This window comes from Oncorhynchus nerka, linkage group LG6, assembly GCF_034236695.1.
Source record: "Oncorhynchus nerka isolate Pitt River linkage group LG6, Oner_Uvic_2.0, whole genome shotgun sequence".
NCBI lineage: Eukaryota > Metazoa > Chordata > Actinopteri > Salmoniformes > Salmonidae > Oncorhynchus > Oncorhynchus nerka.
In genome coordinates, this window is record NC_088401.1 from 49,939,337 (window position 1) to 49,956,573 (window position 17,237).

Consider the following 17,237-nt stretch of genomic DNA (forward strand, 5'->3'; position numbering starts at 1 on the left):
CTCGTCCCACCTGTGTAACTCCTAAACTGCTTGCTGTATGTACACTGTACTGTGTGATTGCAGTGGGTTTAGAAGCCATGTTGACTATGACGTTAGCCAATATGGCGACAATGATTTAGGCTGTGTCTACTGGTTCGCAGTTATGGTATGAACGTTTGGGTTGGAAAGTTTTTTGTGTGCATTGAAGTCCACAATCAAAGGGAAAATGTGAGAGGAGGAAAGTGTGTAGATAAAAGGACTTACACAATGAGCAAAGTGATGATGCTTTTTGTATGTGGCTGCTATGAATGGGAACTGTGTGTGCGGGTGATCAGGGGTGTATCTTTTTTGACAGATTCTGTTGGAAAACTTTTCTTAATGGAAGCAAACAAAATGGGGATAAATCTACCTGAATTTGTCTAGAAACTCTTGTTTGCAACTGTTCGGACTAATGATTACGCCATAGATCAGCTGGATGCCGGCAAGAGTGTGCAAGACGGTATTGAATGTGTCACTTTCTATCACCTTGATTAATCCAATTTGTCTCTCGACCTGTCATCCAATATGAAGTAGAAATTAGGCCATGCTCATAAAATAAAATCATCCTCCCCAATCTTAAACAGCACAAACCACCAACACACACACAAAACACACAATAGTGTAAGTCTGGCAAGCCATTCCATGACATTAAATACACAAAGTTAACTAAATTAATCATTAATTAATCATTACAACAAAAAAATATGTTAAGAAAATGGCATTATCCAGTTGTGGACAGCTACATGTGATAGACAGCCATGTCTATGACAGCCATGTCCCAACTAATTGAAATTATACATCTTTCATGTCCAGTAGTAAATAATAGGCTCTATTAAAGATGCCAAAAATGTATTATTCAGAAAAACTGTAAACGTGAAAGAAAAAGAAAGAGCCAAGCTGAAACAAAACCCTCTTACCTTCAGTGTACCAGTTCTCGGCTGTGTCTTGGCTCCTAAAACATGATCAAGTCTCAGTCTCTGTGAGTGTGTCTAGTTCTCTCTCTCGCTCTCGCACTCTCTCTTTCTGTCAAAGAAGTGCTCTATCCAGTGGTTGGTTGCCTTCAGAGTAACAGTCTCTAGTAACAGTCTCCAGCCAATTGTGTTTTTAAGGGTTGGACTAGATCCCTCTGAAGTGCAGAACTGTAGGGTTTAGGGTTAATCTTCAGTGTCCTGGGAGTCCGCCGGAGGAGGCACGGCTCTGAGCTCTCTGTTTATGTAGTCAAATCACAGCACAGGGGGTCTCCTCTCTTCTGGTCTGCTCTCCTCTGCTCTCTTCTCGCACACACTGATAAAGCCAGCCCACTGCTCTGCCGAATAGCGAACAGAAACAAATACTGTCTCTCACCCAGAAGAGACTGCCAGTGCTCCACCACTGCTGAGGCTTTGACACATAGAGAGAGAGAGAGAGAGAAATGTATTGTTAACTTCACCTGTTTATTATTTACTTCACTTCCTTTTGCATTGTTAACATGTGATTTCCATGCCAATTAATCTCTTAATTTGACTATGAAATTGAATTGAGAGAGCGAGAGCAAGAGCCAGAGCGAGAGGAGGGGTAGACAGAGGGGGAAGACGGAGAGTCAAACAAATGGATCAGGTTGTGTTTGTTGTTCTAAGGTTCACCACCGATGTGATTTGTGTGAGGTGTAACTGAACTGAAGCAGTTCCGACAGTCACTACTAGCAACAGGACCGGACTGCATCTGCATCTAAGACTCAAAACAAGCACAACAAAGTGAGAGAAAGGGACAATTCCAGGAGAAAACATGTTTTGGCAAGCCTGTGCTAGGCTATAGAAAATAAACTAAAAACAAGTCTTTCACTTTGTAACATAACCCAGCTTCACTTTCAGTATTAATCACCTCATCTACACAAAGTGTGAAAGAGTGAGAGAAAACAGCAGGTTTGTACTGTGCAAAGGAGCTCTGCTTTCAGTTTGAAAGAATATCTCTCTCTCTGTGTTTCCAATGTCCATGCCCAAGCCTGTTTTCAATCTTGGCCAGATTCCTAATTTCTCCCCTCCCAGGATATGAGTGGATGGCCTGAAAATTCATAACCCCAGCCAGCAGCTGACTCAGGCCTTTCTTTCTATTAGAGAGGGCCTCCTGAGAGGGAACCGGGGGGACAGAGAGTTAGCGATGAGGGGGCAAATTGGACCATACTCTCCTTTAATTGTTTGAGTCAATGTGAATGCCCAGCAGCAGCAGTTCGAGGGATGTAGAGTGCCCAGTAGTTAGATAAGAGGGCAGTTACAACACAACACATGGAGTTCAGAGGGGAAAACAGCATAGTCTTCAGAACAGGAGCTGCCAGTCAGAGCATAGTAGGCCCCACCTCACAGTTTTATACTAATGCAATAGTAATCGACTGTAATACTTTAGAATATATATTATCATGTTCTCTACAAGCCCAAAGTGTGCTCATAGTGCAGTATAAACATTGCATAGATCGCTGCACTGCTGCCACTACCACAACATCAATTACTTAAACTTCTATCACTGTAAAATTAGCCCTCTGCTACAGCTGTTGCTTCTTCATCTACTGTACCAGATGTAGAAAATATCCTCATTTGAAATACCAGTAATAGTAACACAATGGCTGCTATACAGTACTCACTGTATGGAGTACTGTATAGCAGCCATGGTGGAGGATGACGGGAGCTAAGACAAACAGTCTAAACATCCTCCAATTAAAAACAGGCCGGCTATTCTTTTGGGACAGACCATCACGGTAGAAATATGTCAGTCTAAGCCTTATGACTGGCTAGGCCAAGAATACCAATGGACTGACTGGCTGGGACACGCATGTGTTGTTGGGAGGCCTGGTGAATTATCGACAGTCATATTGACATAGCCTCACTTAAGGGGGGATGGCTTTTACAATGGCACAACAGTTGAAGTAGTCTAGGGAGTGGTCAAGAGAGGATATGTTTTGTTTTGTAGTTAAAGGGAAAATGTCAAACCCCATATATAATCAGGTATGAAGGAAAGACCCAGATGCAGACCACGTCGAATAAACAATAGTTTAATATTCCAACAGGGGCAGGCAATAGATAGGTCAAAGCAGGCAGGGGTCAGCAAACCGGAGGTGAGGCAACGGTACCGGTCGGCAGGCAGGCAGGCTCAGGTCCGGGTAAGGCAGAGGTCGGTAAACCAGAGGGGGGAAAAGGTACAGTTCGGCAGACAGGCAGAGTGGTCAGGCAGGTGGGCTTGGAGTCAGGACAGGCAAGGGTCAAAAACAGCAGGGGCGAGAAAAGAGAGACTGGAAAAAGCAGGAGCTGAGACACAAAACACTGGTTGACTTGAACAAACAAGACGAACTGGCAACAGACAAACAGAGAACACAGGTATAAATACACAGGGGATAATGGGGAAGATGGGCGGCACCCGGAGGAGGGTGGAGACAATCACAAAGACAGGTGAAACAGATCAGTGTGTGACAATATAGAAGGCTTAGTAGGGAAATAAATTACTAATTCGAGCTGGGATAAGGTGCCATGCAGTTCTGCCTACTATATATTGGTTTATGTGTGGATAGTCTGAAATTAGGCCATCCTCATCAGTAGTTACAGTAAGGGAGAATTATGCTGTATAAGAATGAATACTGGCCACAATTAAACACTTAAAGATAATTGTTATGACGTTACCAATGACTTGCTTGTTTGAGGTTTGTAAACGATCTGTGGGATAAACTTCAAGCAACCACATTTAGCATTGCATAATAAAGTATTACATAACACAGTAAGAATAGATAACACAGCATTTAGCGAGGCCCAGTAGGCCAGAGGCATCATGCCCATAGGGGGAGGATAATAGCAGAGATGCAGAGAAACATATTTAGTTTCTTTAAAAAGGACACGCACTCAGGATACAGACAGCTCAAGAGGTATGCTTAGACATGCAGAAAAATACACATTTTTTACATCGAATTAAGCGTAATGGCTCTAGATAGGTTTCAGGTGTTTGAAAAATGCAAAAATCTTCCACTTTACCGGTGTCCACCCACTAGCGATTCTCACGTATTTTGGGGATCATGACGCCCCTGCTGTAGGCCACAGGTTGCCTCAAGCTGTGACTGTCACTGTCGTTGTATGGAGGAGACCAAGGCGCAGCGTGATATGCATACATTCTTCTTTAATTAAGAAAGAACACTGAACAAAATGAACCGTGAAGCTAAATATGAGAAGTGCAGACAGGCAACTAACATAGAATAAGAACCCACAAATACCCTATGGAAATGGCTACCTAAATACAGTCCCCAATCAGAGACAATGATTAACAGCTGCCTCTGATTGGGAACCAATCCAGGCCACCATAGACCTACATATACCTAGACTTACAAGACCCCTATATATACAAAACCCCCTAGACAATACAAAAACTAACATACCCACCCTAGTCACACCCTGACCTGACCAAAATAATATAGAAAACAAAGATAACTAAGGTCAGGGTGTGACAGTGACTTAAGTCCACAGTATCTTTCCCTCTAGGAGGAGGCTGGTGAACATCAAAGCATTGGGTCTGCCTGCAGACCCATAACAACTCATAACCGCCCAGAGGCAGTGCTCCTGACACGTGTAAGTGTCTCACAAGTGGCCCAAAGAGGCTAGAACTCTTTGATTACTTCCCCAGTTACACTTTATGTGTCTACAAGACGTACAGTAGTGAAATGCTATACTGTTTATGGTGGACTACTACACATAACCACAGAGACAATTCAATCTACCTTTGAATTAGAAAAAGACTGATTCTTATTTCTGGCACAGAGCGAGAGTCAAGTTCCTTTAACTCAGCTGTCTATATGCAGTATGTTCTATTTAAAGCGTTTTGTGGTTTGAAACCTTTCTGCAGATGTTGGAGACTTTTTTCAGGGAGCTATAATAGAGTTTTAGACTTACATAAAGCTCAGACAGTTGGCTTTGCTCAAAGCTTATGTCTGGAACCTGGGTTGTGCAATGGACAGACTTGCCTGTTGAGCTGAAGTGTGCATGCTTCGTGCGTGCGTGTGCCTGCTTAGCATTCCTGTCTGTCTGTCTGTCTGTCTGTCTGTCTGTCTGTCTGTCTGTCTGTCTGTCTGTCTGTCTGTCTGTCTGTCTGTCTGTCTGTCTGTCTGTCTGTCTGTCTGTCTGTCTGTCTGTCTGTCTGTCTGTCTGTCTGTCTGTCTGTCTGTCTGTCTGTCTGTCTGTCTGTCTGTCTGTCTGTCTGTCTGTCTGTCTGTCTGTCTGTCTGTCTGTCTGTCTTCCCATCTGTTTGTATGTATGTCTGTTTGTATATATGTCTGTTTGTCTGTCTGTCTTGTTTGCAGCAACTACGAACAAGATATGTGTGGTCCTACACAGTCCAACAAGATACCAGTGCTGAAAACACCCACTCCACAAAATCTCTACTTAACAGGCTATTCTTTACATTAGAAGTGGTAGATAAAGTGGGATTTACAGTAGAGGTCGACCGATTAATCGGAATGGGCGATTAATTAGGGCCGATTTCCAAGTTTTCATAACAAACGGAAATCGGTATTTTTGGGCGCTGATTTTCTCACTTTTTTTTGCTTTATTTAACTAGGCAAGTCAGTTAAGAACACATTCTTATTTCCAATGATGACCTAGGAACGGTGGATTAACTGCCTTGTTCAGGGGCAGACTGACAGATTTTCACCTTGTCAGCTCGGGGGATCCAATCTTGCAACCTTACAGTTAACTAGTCCAACTCTCTAACCACCTGATTACATTGCCCTCCATGAGGAGCCTGCCTGTTACGCGAATGCAGTAGGAGCCAAGGTAAGTTGCTAGCTAGCATTAAACTTATCTTATAAAAAACAATCAATCAATCATAATCACTAGTTATAACTACTTATGGTTAATGATATTACTAGTTCATCTAGCGTGTCCTGCGTTGCATATAATCAATGCTTTAACAAAAGCGCATTTGCGAAAAAAGCACAATCGTTGGACGACTGTACCTAACCATAAACACCAATGCCTTTCTTAAAATCAATACACAGAAGTATATATTTTTAAACCTGCATATTTAGCTAAAAGAAATCCAGGTTAGCACGCAATATTAACCAGGTGAAATTGTGTCATTTCTCTTGCGTTCATTGCACGCAGAGTCAGGGTATATGCAACAGTTTGGGCAACCTGGCTCATTGCGAACTAATTTGCCAGACTTTTACGTAATTATGACATAACATTGAAGGTTGTGCAATGTAACAACAATATTTAGACTTATGGATGCCACCCGTTAGATAAAATACCGAACGGTTCCGTATTTCACTGAAATAATAAACGTTTTGTTTTCGAAATTATAGTTTCCGGATTCGATCATATTTATGACCAAAGGCTCGTATTTCTGTGTGTTATTATGTTATAATTAAGTCTGATTTGATAGAGCAGTCTGACTGAACGATGGTAGGCAGAAGCAGGCTCGTAAGTATTCATTCAAACAGCACTTTCGTGAGTTTTGCCAGTAGCTCTTCGCAAGCACAGCGCTGTTTATGACTTCAAGCCTATCAGCCTAATGGCTGGTGTAACCGATGTGAAATGGCTAGCTAGTTAGCTGAGTGTGCGCTAATAGCGTTTCAACGTCACTCGCTCTGAGACTTGGAGTAGTTATTCCCCTTGCAAGGGCCGCGGCTTTAGTGGAGCGATGGGTAACGCTGCTTCGAGTGTGGCTGTTGTCGATGTGTTCCTGGTTCGAGCCCAGGTAGGAGCGAGGAGAGGGACGGAAGCTATACTGTTACACTGGCAATACTATAGTGCCTATAAGAACATCCAATAGTCAAAGGTATATGAAATACAGTACAAATGGTATAGAGAGAAATAGTCCTATAAATACTATATTAACAACCTACAACCTAAAACCTCTTACCTGGGAATATTGAAGACTCATCTTAAAAGGAACCACCAACTTTCATATGTTCTCATGTTCTGAGCAAGGAACTCAAACGTTAGCTTTTTTACATTGCACATATTGCACTTTTACTTCTCCAGTACTTAGTTTTTTCATTATTTAAACCAAATTGAACATGTTTCATTATTTATTTGAGGCTAAATTGATTTTTATTCATGTATATTAAGTTAAAATAAGTGTTCATTCAATATTGTTGTAATTGTCATTATTACAAATAAATAAATAAAAATCGGCCAATTAATCGGTATCGGCTTTTTTTTGGGGGTCCTCCAATAATCTGTATCGGTATCGGCGTTGAAAAATCATAATCGGCCGACCTCTAATTTACAGTACAGTATGAGCTATATTCTGTCTGGGTGCCAGATCACTGTACATTTTTCTACACATTCTGATGGACATCAGGTTTATAGGGCGCCGGCAGGTGAATTTGGCTGGATGCTTTAAGAGTATTATAACAGTTTCTCATCCTTTAGTGTTCACTTGGCCGGTGCTAATGGTGGATTGTCGCTAATGGACGTCTAGACTAGATATTGACTTCAATCTTTAATAAATGCCTTCCCTTCCGAAATTCAAATGGATGGTGTCTTTGCACCAGCTGAGTAGGCTGTCACTGTAGATTATCAACAATGTGACATTTTTATTCATGAAGTAAACAGAAGGGTCTATACAGTGTTAATTGCCTCAGGTGAAAGTAAAAGTCGTTTTGAGAAGGCAGCCTACTTCAAACCCAAGAAACTTCATTACTTTTCGCAAACAGTAGAGGACAGCAGATCACACACATTAAATGTACTTTAACCCAGCATGTTGTTGTCCCTCATTTCAGGTTGTTGGCCTGCGTGACATGTCTGGTAATCTGATGCCCCACTAAGATCACTGTAAAGTCACTCAGTGTAACAGACTTTAAGGCGGGAATATATCCCCCAACCCCACCTCACACAGACATAAACACACTGAATGACTTTGATTGAAGGAATCATTCTGTACATGAACTAACCATAATATCCTCACCTCAATGGCCTCAGCTGATCCTAACTTTTTCATTAACACAATGTCTGAAAAATACCCCATATATAATCTTGATGTGAGGGGCAGAGCTAACGAGGTAGTCCCTTCCAGGTTGTAAAGTTGACGTCATGGAGATACCTTCGAACTGTCAACTTGTCCAGGAAACAACACTATATAAAGGTGTGGTGAGGTGTAGATACTCAACAGGTGCGTAGGTTACAGGAGGTCGAGTCACGTAGATAGATTGCTAGGAATTTCTAGAGAATTGGTGATATTGTTTTGTGGATTACTATGCGCAGAGGAGTTCATTCATTGAGATGTACGTGAGTAAAAACACCGGAATGTACACCGGAATGTACTCAAATTCTGTGGGACACCCGACTCAACCTCTGAATAGTCAGAACTTCATGCAATATACGGATTTCACCGGTTATCATCACGTCACAGGCATCAGTGACCCACATGCCCAGACGACAGGTGTGTGGAACCCTGCTTACTTAGCAGGGCCGCGGGAGGAGTGGTCACCGTATGGCCAGAGCGTGGACTTCCACGGTTTGAGCCCAGGTACAGAACAGATACATTTCAGTTCCCCGGATCTGACATCCATCCTGCCTACGGGGCCGGGTACTCTTCCATCACTCAACTCCCCTGCCGGGCAGTACTCTCCAGACTCAGAGAGAAGAAACTCATACGACTGGATCAGACACAATGTACATTCATCCAGTACAGGTAAACTCCCCAAATCCCAGTTCCCTTGAGCCTGTCTCATATCTATGAATTGGCTTAGTTTATTTCCTCAATTTTTTGTATTTATTTTGTACAGTAGGCTACTTATCGTTGAACGCCCGAAACAGTTTTTTGATTTATGAACTTCGCAGGGGGGGATTACACCTATTAGAAAAATAGCACACATTATGGATTTGTTGATCCAATGTCAGTACTCAATGGCAGACGTCAGATTTAACATTTTGAGTGGGTGTAGGCTTACAAGATACAAAACAAGCATTGTTGACACACTGAAAACAGAATACATATTCATATACACAAGTTCCTGAACCATTGCACAACGTCACACACATTCATCAAACAGAACCTTTTCACCTATCCTTTCCTCTGGTTAAAATATTTGAGTGAAAAGCTAACATCCGAGGCGAGGGATTCTGTAGTCTGTGGTTCCCCACCCTCTCTGTCCACTGTGGGGGTGACAGGTTAAGCAGATAAGGCTGACAGCCAGGTGTTTGGTTTGGACTGGGCTGGGTGTCTCAGACAGGACAGGATCAACCCTCCTCTACTGGAAACTCTCCTGGCCTTATCTCACTTTGTGTTCCCCTCCTCGTCCTACTGCGATCAATGTTCGGTCGCACCGTGCCGTCAAGACCTCTCCTGTGGATCAATACCATCTCCCTGACTCACCCGTCCCTGGCGCTGTGTGTGTGTGTGTGTGTGTGAGAATGGGTGTTGTGTGTGTGTATAGTAATTGTGTGTGTGCGCACGCACGCAAGTGGGACTGAATGGCTATCTATGTAAACTCCTATGTAAACAGCTCTCACAGTGATAAGAACCACCACGGTAATGTCTTACATAGTCTCTTACACAGTGCTTCTGATTAACATGACTAATAGGGTAGATGAGGCTTCACAGGCGCCAGAGAGCTTTCAACCACCCCCGTATGTGAGACTCAACTCTAACACGGCTCCAGACAGATCTCCATCAGCAAATGTAGCGGTCTGCGGTGACACTACTGTTCATACATTGTGCAGCCTGAGTCATGGAGATATCTTCACAATGCTTACACTTGAATCTATGTATGCCAATCCCACTTTTGTATTTATCATATCACCTGACATACCGATTTAACCAATTTAGAACATCGACATCAAAATCCTTGGACCATTCCTTTAATAGTTGATAGAGACGTTTATTATTATACTTGTTAAATTGTCATACTTGTGTTTGGTTCCAGGAGGGAAGACGCGGACAAAGGACAAGTACAGGGTGGTGTACACAGACCAGCAGCGCCTAGAGCTAGAGAAGGAGTTCCAGTACAGCCGGTACATCACCATCAGGAGGAAGACAGAGCTGGCCCTGGGCCTCAGCCTCTCAGAGAGACAGGTGTGTGTTAGAGACAGATGTGTGTTACAGAGACAGTTAGAGAGCTGGCCCTGGGCCTCAGCCTCTCAGAGAGACAGGTGTGTGTTAGAGACATATGTGTGTTACAGAGACAGTTAGAGAGCTGGCCCTGGGCCTCAGCCTCTCAGAGAGACAGGTGTGTGTTAGAGACAGATGTGTGTTACAGAGACAGTTAGAGAGCTGGCCCTGGGCCTCAGCCTCTCAGAGAGACAGGTGTGTGTTAGAGACAGATGTGTGTTACAGAGACAGTTGGAGAGCTGGCCCTGGGCCTCAGCCTCTCAGAGAGACAGGTGTGTGTTAGAGAGACAGTTGGAGAGCTGGCCCTGGGCCTCAGCCTCTCAGAGAGACAGATGTGCGTTACAGAGACAGTTGGAGAGCTGTACAAAGAGTTCCAGTGCAGAGCTGGCCCTGGGCCTCTCAGAGGGACAGGTAGATGGCAGAGAGCAGACATGTCGGTGAAAGTGACGGGTGGGTCAGAGAGACAGGTGAGCGCCACAGGTGGGTCTCAGAGAGCTACAGGTGAGTCTCAGAGAGCAATGTAGGTCTCATCATTCTCTGATATCACCACAGGTAAAGATCTGGTTCCAGAACAGGAGAGCCAAGGAGAGGAAAATTACCAAGAAGAAGATCCAGCTGTCCCAGCAGACCTCTAAGACTACAACTACCCTGACCTTTACCCCATCCTGCCAAGCTGACCCCGGCAACGGCTCCATGGCAACCAGCTCCAGCTTGTTGTCAGAGACAATATCAATGACTATCAAAGAGGAGTACTGAGGATAACAATATTACACTGCTGTTCCCATGACAATCACTACAGAAGATGTAATTGACCTCAGTGATATGATGAAAATACTATTACATGCGTCTTGCACACCTGTAGTAGAATGCTACGGTCTGTGTTATGATAAGAAGAAAGAGATAGAGAAAGAAGAACAGGTTACACTATGCAAATATGTATAAAATACATAAGTGCCTTATTTGCAACTGCTTTTGTGTTTATATTTTCTTGACGTAAATGAATTTGTAACTAAAGAAATTACGGAAATGTTTTGATCTGATCTCGTTTAAAAAAAAGATTTTTTATCTTCAATATTTTGCTTGAAAGGTTTGATTAGTTTTGAGGCACTGTGGAGGGAAATTCAATTGAAGAGATGTTGAGATACGAAGTAAGCAGGGGTATTTCCCTTCACATCCTGATAGTTGATCTACTGCTGGCCTCAGTGTCTCAATCATATGATTCGTCCAGACAAATAAATGTCTTGGAACGTCTTATTGGTACAAACATTTGTGTTATAAATGACTTTACAAGTGTATCGTTGACACCTAGGCTACATATAGATGTTGCTTGTCCCGTTTTGCCAAAATGGACACCTGAAAACAAGTGCTGTATACCCTGTACAGTATGTGCCAAGATAGCCATGATCACAAAGGAGAGAAACCACACGCTTTAGCCGTTTACAGTCTCTCCACAAGTGATGAGTTTGCTATTTTAATGTCATAGGCAAATGAAAAGTTTCATGATTGCACTATCAAACTGATAAAAAACCTTATCTAAGTCACATGATGATGGGTACGGAACTCATTGCATTGCTGTAAAACTTATGGACACTTACATCCCCAGATGACAGTATTTGGCCTTAAATCTTATGAATTTCACATTAATCTGTGCAGTCTGCTGATTTTGAAATTGCATACCCCTTTCTCTCTGCTTATTGTCTAATATGGGACATGACAAGATGTCAGAAGAATATGTTAGTTATATGATTACAACAGCATACCTGGGCATCTGTGTCACCTGTCTTATAGATCAGTAACCATAGAGAGGTAATGATCCTGGGGTTGTGGAGAATTCAACTGTGATTGGCCATAAAGACTGTGTTTATTACTCCTCAGTTGGGATGACTGGTAGGCCAATGCTCTTAACCTTGGACCTCTGACCTCTATGCTGTACTATTAGAGAAGACAGGAACAACTTTTGCTTGTTTTTAAAACAGGATTTTATTGCAGTTTCCAATCACAGTGGCATCAACAATGAGCACGACAAGTGACTCCTCTGCATATTACATTGTTATCAACACTTTGTTAGAAACATTATCTTTATTTATCAACAGCCTCTTCACAATTTGTTATTTTAGCTTGACTTATTGAGTGAGAATGAGATACCATATGGCAAAAGCATATATGCTTTATTTTTAGATAATGAGGGGATTCTCAACTGGAAATAATGCAACTCAAACAGGAAATGCATCACCAACGTTAACCCTCCAAAACCAGATATGTGGAAAGGTTCAAGGGAAGAAAAAAAAAAGATTGATGGTGTGAAAAGATATGACCATGTATCTAAACAACTATTTTACAACATTAGCTTATTATTGCACTAGCTCAAAAACAATTTCAAAAAATTATACATGATCATATTTTCTGTACAGGTACTGTGCTGTATAAAGATCACCATGTAACTACTATCTTCGATATAACCAGAAATGTATGCATGTGTGTGTATGCCAGGATGATTTTCCTCAGACAAATAAGAGTATATTTGATTTTTAGCAATATCTCAAGATGTGTTGACTAGGGAGATGGACTGCAAGCTTTAAAGTATTGACTTAAGATATTGGTAATTCAATTTCTGTTATGCAATTATCAAAATTCTTTAAAACATTATTTGAAATAACTATTTTATTCCTTCTATCATGCAGCAAACACATGTAGGAATTTGTGACATATCACACAACAGAAACAAGACCAAACTGGTAAAACACTTTTCCAAAGAAGGAAATGTGGTAAAGAAATGTGGTAAAGAAAAACAGACAGTGTCCACTTCTTGGAAACAGACAGTGTCCACTTCTTGGAAACAGACAGTGTCCACTCTAAAGTGTGAACATACATTTAAAGTAACAGCTGTGTTTTGTAACTAAGACAACATGATTCAACATGGCTGTTGTCTGTATCAACTTTGGGCCTCTCAGGGAGTGCATCCCAATAATCTCTTTCTTCCTGAAATGTGCGCTCGTTCACCACTTCCCACACATTTAAAAGCATTGGATTGGTGTTGGCTTGGGCAACAGGGAGATTCCATATTCCATTCATTTCCTTCCAAATCCAAGAAGGGAAGTGAACAAGAAAAGGAGAGATCATTGGGACGCAACCAGTGATTCATCTCAGATTCTCAGTGATTCTGTCACACCCCTGACCTTAGAGAGCCTTTTTATGTCTCTATTTTGGTTTGGTCAGGGTGTGATTTGGGTGGGCATTCTATGTTCTGATTTCTATGTTTTGTGTTTCTATGTTTTGGCCAGGTATGGTTCTCAATCAGGGACTGCTGTCTATAGTTGTCTCTGATTGAGAATCATACTTAGGCAGACTTTTCCCCTTTTGTTATTGTGGGAAGTGATCTTTGTTAGTGGCACTATAGCCCTGTTAAGCTTCACGGTCGTTCCTTTATTTTGTTGGCAACATTTTTATCAATAAAAGAACATGTACGCTCACCACACTACGCTTTGGTCCTCTTATTCCCAGTACCCTGGCGTACACACAGTCCTCCTCCTCGGGTGTGTCAGGTGTGTCTACCTTCCGCCGGGGACCCTGTAATGTTTTAAACTGTCCATATTCCACCTCGATCGACGCCTCCCTCTCCTTCTGTCTCATCTGCTTCTTCAGTATCCTGACATCAGTGTATTCCACAACCTGGCTGTCATCATTAGCTAGAGAAAGAGAGAGCAAGAGCGAGAGGGACAGGTGGGGAGACATTACATCTAGTATTTCAATGACAAGACTGGTAAACGCGGTAAATTATAGTACTTAAGAGAAAATGAAGAGGTACTGATACATTTCCTCTAACCTGGCGTCTTTGAAGGTTTATTTTTCTTCTGGACACAGTAAACTCCCAACACCATCACTAGGACAATAACCACTGCTGCCAGAGACCCTGCTACCATCCAGATGATCACTGGGTAAAAGAGAGGAAGCAAAACATATGGAAGTGTGGAAGGTTGTTCCATTGTAAAACCAGCCACCAATGTTACTACAGATATAGGATTTTAATTTGAGCCCTTTTGTTACAGCAGAAAAATCCTCCTGCACTTACAGGAAATGCTCATTGTCTTTGTGGAATGATACTTCTTGACTGTCAGAAGGCCTTTGATACAGTCAACCATTGTCTCCTAATCTCCAAACTGGAGGCACTGGAGTTAAACAGTATCCCTCTAGGCTGGTTAAAGTCCTACTTGTCAAGTAGGGAGCAAGTGGAAGAGGTTAAATGGTTCACTCTTTCAGGCAAATCCAATAAGTTGTAGTGTTCTGCAGGGGAGCCTGCATGGACAACTACTGTTTTTACTGTATATAAACGATATGAAAGAGGCTTGTTCTCAGTCTTTTCCTTTATGCGGATGACTCTACACTTCTGGTGTCTCACTAAAGTAAAACTATGTTGGAGAGCATACTTAGCACAGAGCTTACTAACATTAGCAAATGTCTTGGCTCTCTCTGCATTGTCTGAAGTCTTCTGTTCCATTATGAATGTCCCCTACGATATAACTGCCGTGATAGACGTTCTGATAGACGGTCTCCTTTCGTTTTTATGCTGTATTATCTCGCTGCCGTACTGTGTTGAACCGTGATCTTGCATGGCCATCTTGTCACAAGAGGTGTAACGGCTCGAAGAGTGACGGTGTGGAGTCAGGCGCAGAGAGCAGGGGATTCGCAAAAACACTTTATTTCCGTACAATCACAGCGCACAAAGAGGGTGACGCCGAACACAGGCGTAAAACACTCCAAAATGTACGACACAGGTACATACGCGGTCAGCGGAAAATCCAAAAGACAGGAACACTCCTTGACCAAAAACAGCAAACAAGCCCGCACGAACACAGGCGGGCTAACGGAACTTAAATAACCGACCTGTAAGGGATTTCCTCCTCTTCTTCCGAAGAGGAGAGGTGAAAAGGATCAGAGGACCAATATGCGGCGTTGTAAGTGTCCATGGTTCTTTTAATACGTAAATGTACACATGAACAACTGGATACAAAAACAAGAAATGTGAAAACCCCAAACAGTCCTATCTGGTGCAAACACAGAGACAGGAACAATCACCCACAAACACACAGTGAAACCCAGGCTACCTAAGTATGATTCTCAATCAGAGACAACTAATGACACCTGCCTCTGATTGAGAACCATACTAGGCCGAAACATAGAAATACCCAAATCATAGAAAAACAAACAGACTGCCCACCCCAACTCACGCCCTGACCATACTAAATAATGACAAAACAAAGGAAATAAAGGTCAGAACGTGACACGACCCAAAACCCCAAACAAGGAACAGGTGAAACCAATTGGACCCAACAAAACAAAAAGGGGAAACGGGATCGGTAGCAGCTAGTAGAACAGCGACGCCGAGCGCCACCCGAACGGGAAGAGGAGCCACCTTCGGTGATATTCGTGACAAGAGGACCACCGTGGAAACAAGTCCCAGACTTTATTGTGTGTTATCCTCGAGGATTTTACTCAAGTGCAAGTATGGCTTTTATGTGCTTGTTATTTAAAATGGTTTGAATTTTAAAAACTACACTAAACTGTATGATAATGACACCAATAAAACATCAGGGTGAGCAGTATCACTTACTAACATTCCACAGGGTCTGATGGGCTTTTGTCACTGATATTTTGGGTGGCATTTGTGTGATTGCTGGGTCTGGAGGTCACAAAGGTGTCAAGTACCTTACCAGTGGTTGTTCTACTGGTGAAGGCCTCAGTCCCAGTCGTGGTTACCACTGGTGTAGGCTTTTTGCACACAGGGTATTACCAGCTGCAATCACCCATTCTGCTGTCTTTGTCTTGTTGGGTTTGGTGCAGTTAATATATATGAGTGCTGTAGGCAATAAATACAGGAATCAAATGTGTATCTGAATTAAACACTGGCAAAATGGACAGTGCAGTTTCTCAACAGGTCAATTTCCATTGATAAGGATCGACCATTATCATAATTGTTATCATTAATCATTTGTCTGTTTAACAACATAAATTAAACAGCAGATAACCTGGACAGTGCGAGATTCTCTCGCTGGTGGTAACACTGTTGATGTTGTTTTTGACGGTGCAGGTGAGATCTCCAGACTGGCCTTTCTTCAGCGTGATGGTGTTTGTCTTGTCACCAGGAGAGGCCTCAGTGTCTCTCAGTGGGTGTCCATCCAGAGCCCAGCTGTACTGGGGACCGTCCCCCTCAGAGGAGCAGGACACCCTCACCTCTCCATTAGACAGGCACTCAAGAGGACAGCTTTGCAGGGGACACAGGGGCTAGGGGGAAGATGAACAATTGTCACGTTCATCGTATGAATCGGACCAAGGCACAGCGTGGTATGCGTACATTCTTCATTATATTAAGAATGAACACTGAACAAACTAACCAAAATAACAAAACGAACCGTGAAGCTATATGAATAGTACAGACAGGCAACTAAACATAGAACAAGAACCCACAAACACCAAAGGGGAAATGGCTACCTAAATATGATCCCCAATCAGAGACAACGATAAACAGCTGCCTCTGATTGGGAACCATATCAGGCCACCATAAACATACAAATACCTAGACCCACAAAATCTAGACATACAAAAACCCTAGACAATACAAAACCCCTAGACAATACAAAAACTAGCGTGTCCACCCTAGTCACACCCTGACCTAACCAAAAATATAAAGAAAACAGAGATATCTCAGGTCAGGGCGTGACAACAATGGTATTTATGTTGAGGTTATAATGTTGTTACTGGTTGCTGTCTAGTTTATCACAATTATAGCTCTATGGACACATTTACATACTTTAAATAGTTACACATTATTAAATGCATTTTTAGTTACTTTGATATATAAGTCAATGCATCATACTTGTTGATGAAATGTCCTAAATTAATATCTAGGAAGCGAATAGTGAAATGAATGTATCAAATAATAAAATAATATAGTCATGAGTTAGAGAGTGAGGCATTTACCTTCAATTAACAGTTGTAGTCCTCTGGTGCCCAATGATTTTCCATTTTTATCAAAGGTTACAATTACGTATTCAGCTAAATCAGTCCTTTCTGTGTTATTTATCATTAATGTCCCATTGCTGATGAAGAAGTGTGACCTAGCTGCAATGGAGTCATGGATTATCACCTCATTGTCTTTCATT

At 42.3% G+C, this 17,237-nt stretch overlaps 2 protein-coding genes and 1 long non-coding RNA gene across 6 annotated transcripts in view; 1 reads left to right on the forward strand and 2 right to left on the reverse strand.

Annotated features, from left to right (window-relative positions):
* The window catches only part of pdgfrb (platelet-derived growth factor receptor, beta polypeptide), a 61,811-nt gene extending 60,488 nt beyond the window's left edge, over positions 1-1,323 (reverse strand). Inside the window, exon 1 of one of the 2 annotated variants that reach the window (XM_029661783.2) lies at positions 936-1,323. The gene's annotated coding sequence lies outside the window, so the exon portion shown is untranslated. The remainder of the gene's footprint in view (positions 1-935) is intronic. The other variant, XM_029661782.2, reaches the window with a different exon arrangement.
* A 6,813-nt stretch (positions 1,324-8,136) lies between these two features.
* LOC115130537 (homeobox protein CDX-1-like) lies at positions 8,137-13,555 on the forward strand. The gene is made up of 3 exons (XM_029661784.2): positions 8,137-8,661; positions 9,896-10,044; positions 10,633-13,555. Exons 1-3 carry the CDS (start codon positions 8,250-8,252, stop codon positions 10,834-10,836), a joined length of 765 nt encoding a protein of 254 aa, XP_029517644.1. The 5' UTR covers positions 8,137-8,249; the 3' UTR covers positions 10,837-13,555.
* Positions 12,591-16,869, reverse strand: LOC115130538 (uncharacterized). 3 transcript variants are annotated; one of them, XR_010464104.1, is made up of 3 exons: positions 16,104-16,869; positions 13,904-15,934; positions 12,591-13,766 (listed from the first exon to the last, which is right to left on the reverse strand). It is a non-coding gene; the product is annotated as an uncharacterized LOC115130538 (long non-coding RNA). The 3 variants fall into 3 exon arrangements; XR_010464105.1 differs by having other exon boundaries at positions 13,904-14,011; positions 15,789-16,869; XR_010464103.1 differs by having other exon boundaries at positions 13,904-16,869.
* Positions 16,870-17,237: the final 368 nt, after the last annotated feature.

Coding starts and splice junctions, on each gene's coding strand:
- LOC115130537 (XM_029661784.2), top strand. CDS start 8,250: ATGTACGTGAGTAAAAACACCGGAATGTACACCGGAATGTACTCAAAT. Junction 8,662..9,895: donor TGTACATTCATCCAGTACAG/GTAAACTCCCCA, acceptor GTTTGGTTCCAG/GAGGGAAGACGCGGACAAAG. Junction 10,045..10,632: donor TCAGCCTCTCAGAGAGACAG/GTGTGTGTTAGA, acceptor ATATCACCACAG/GTAAAGATCTGGTTCCAGAA.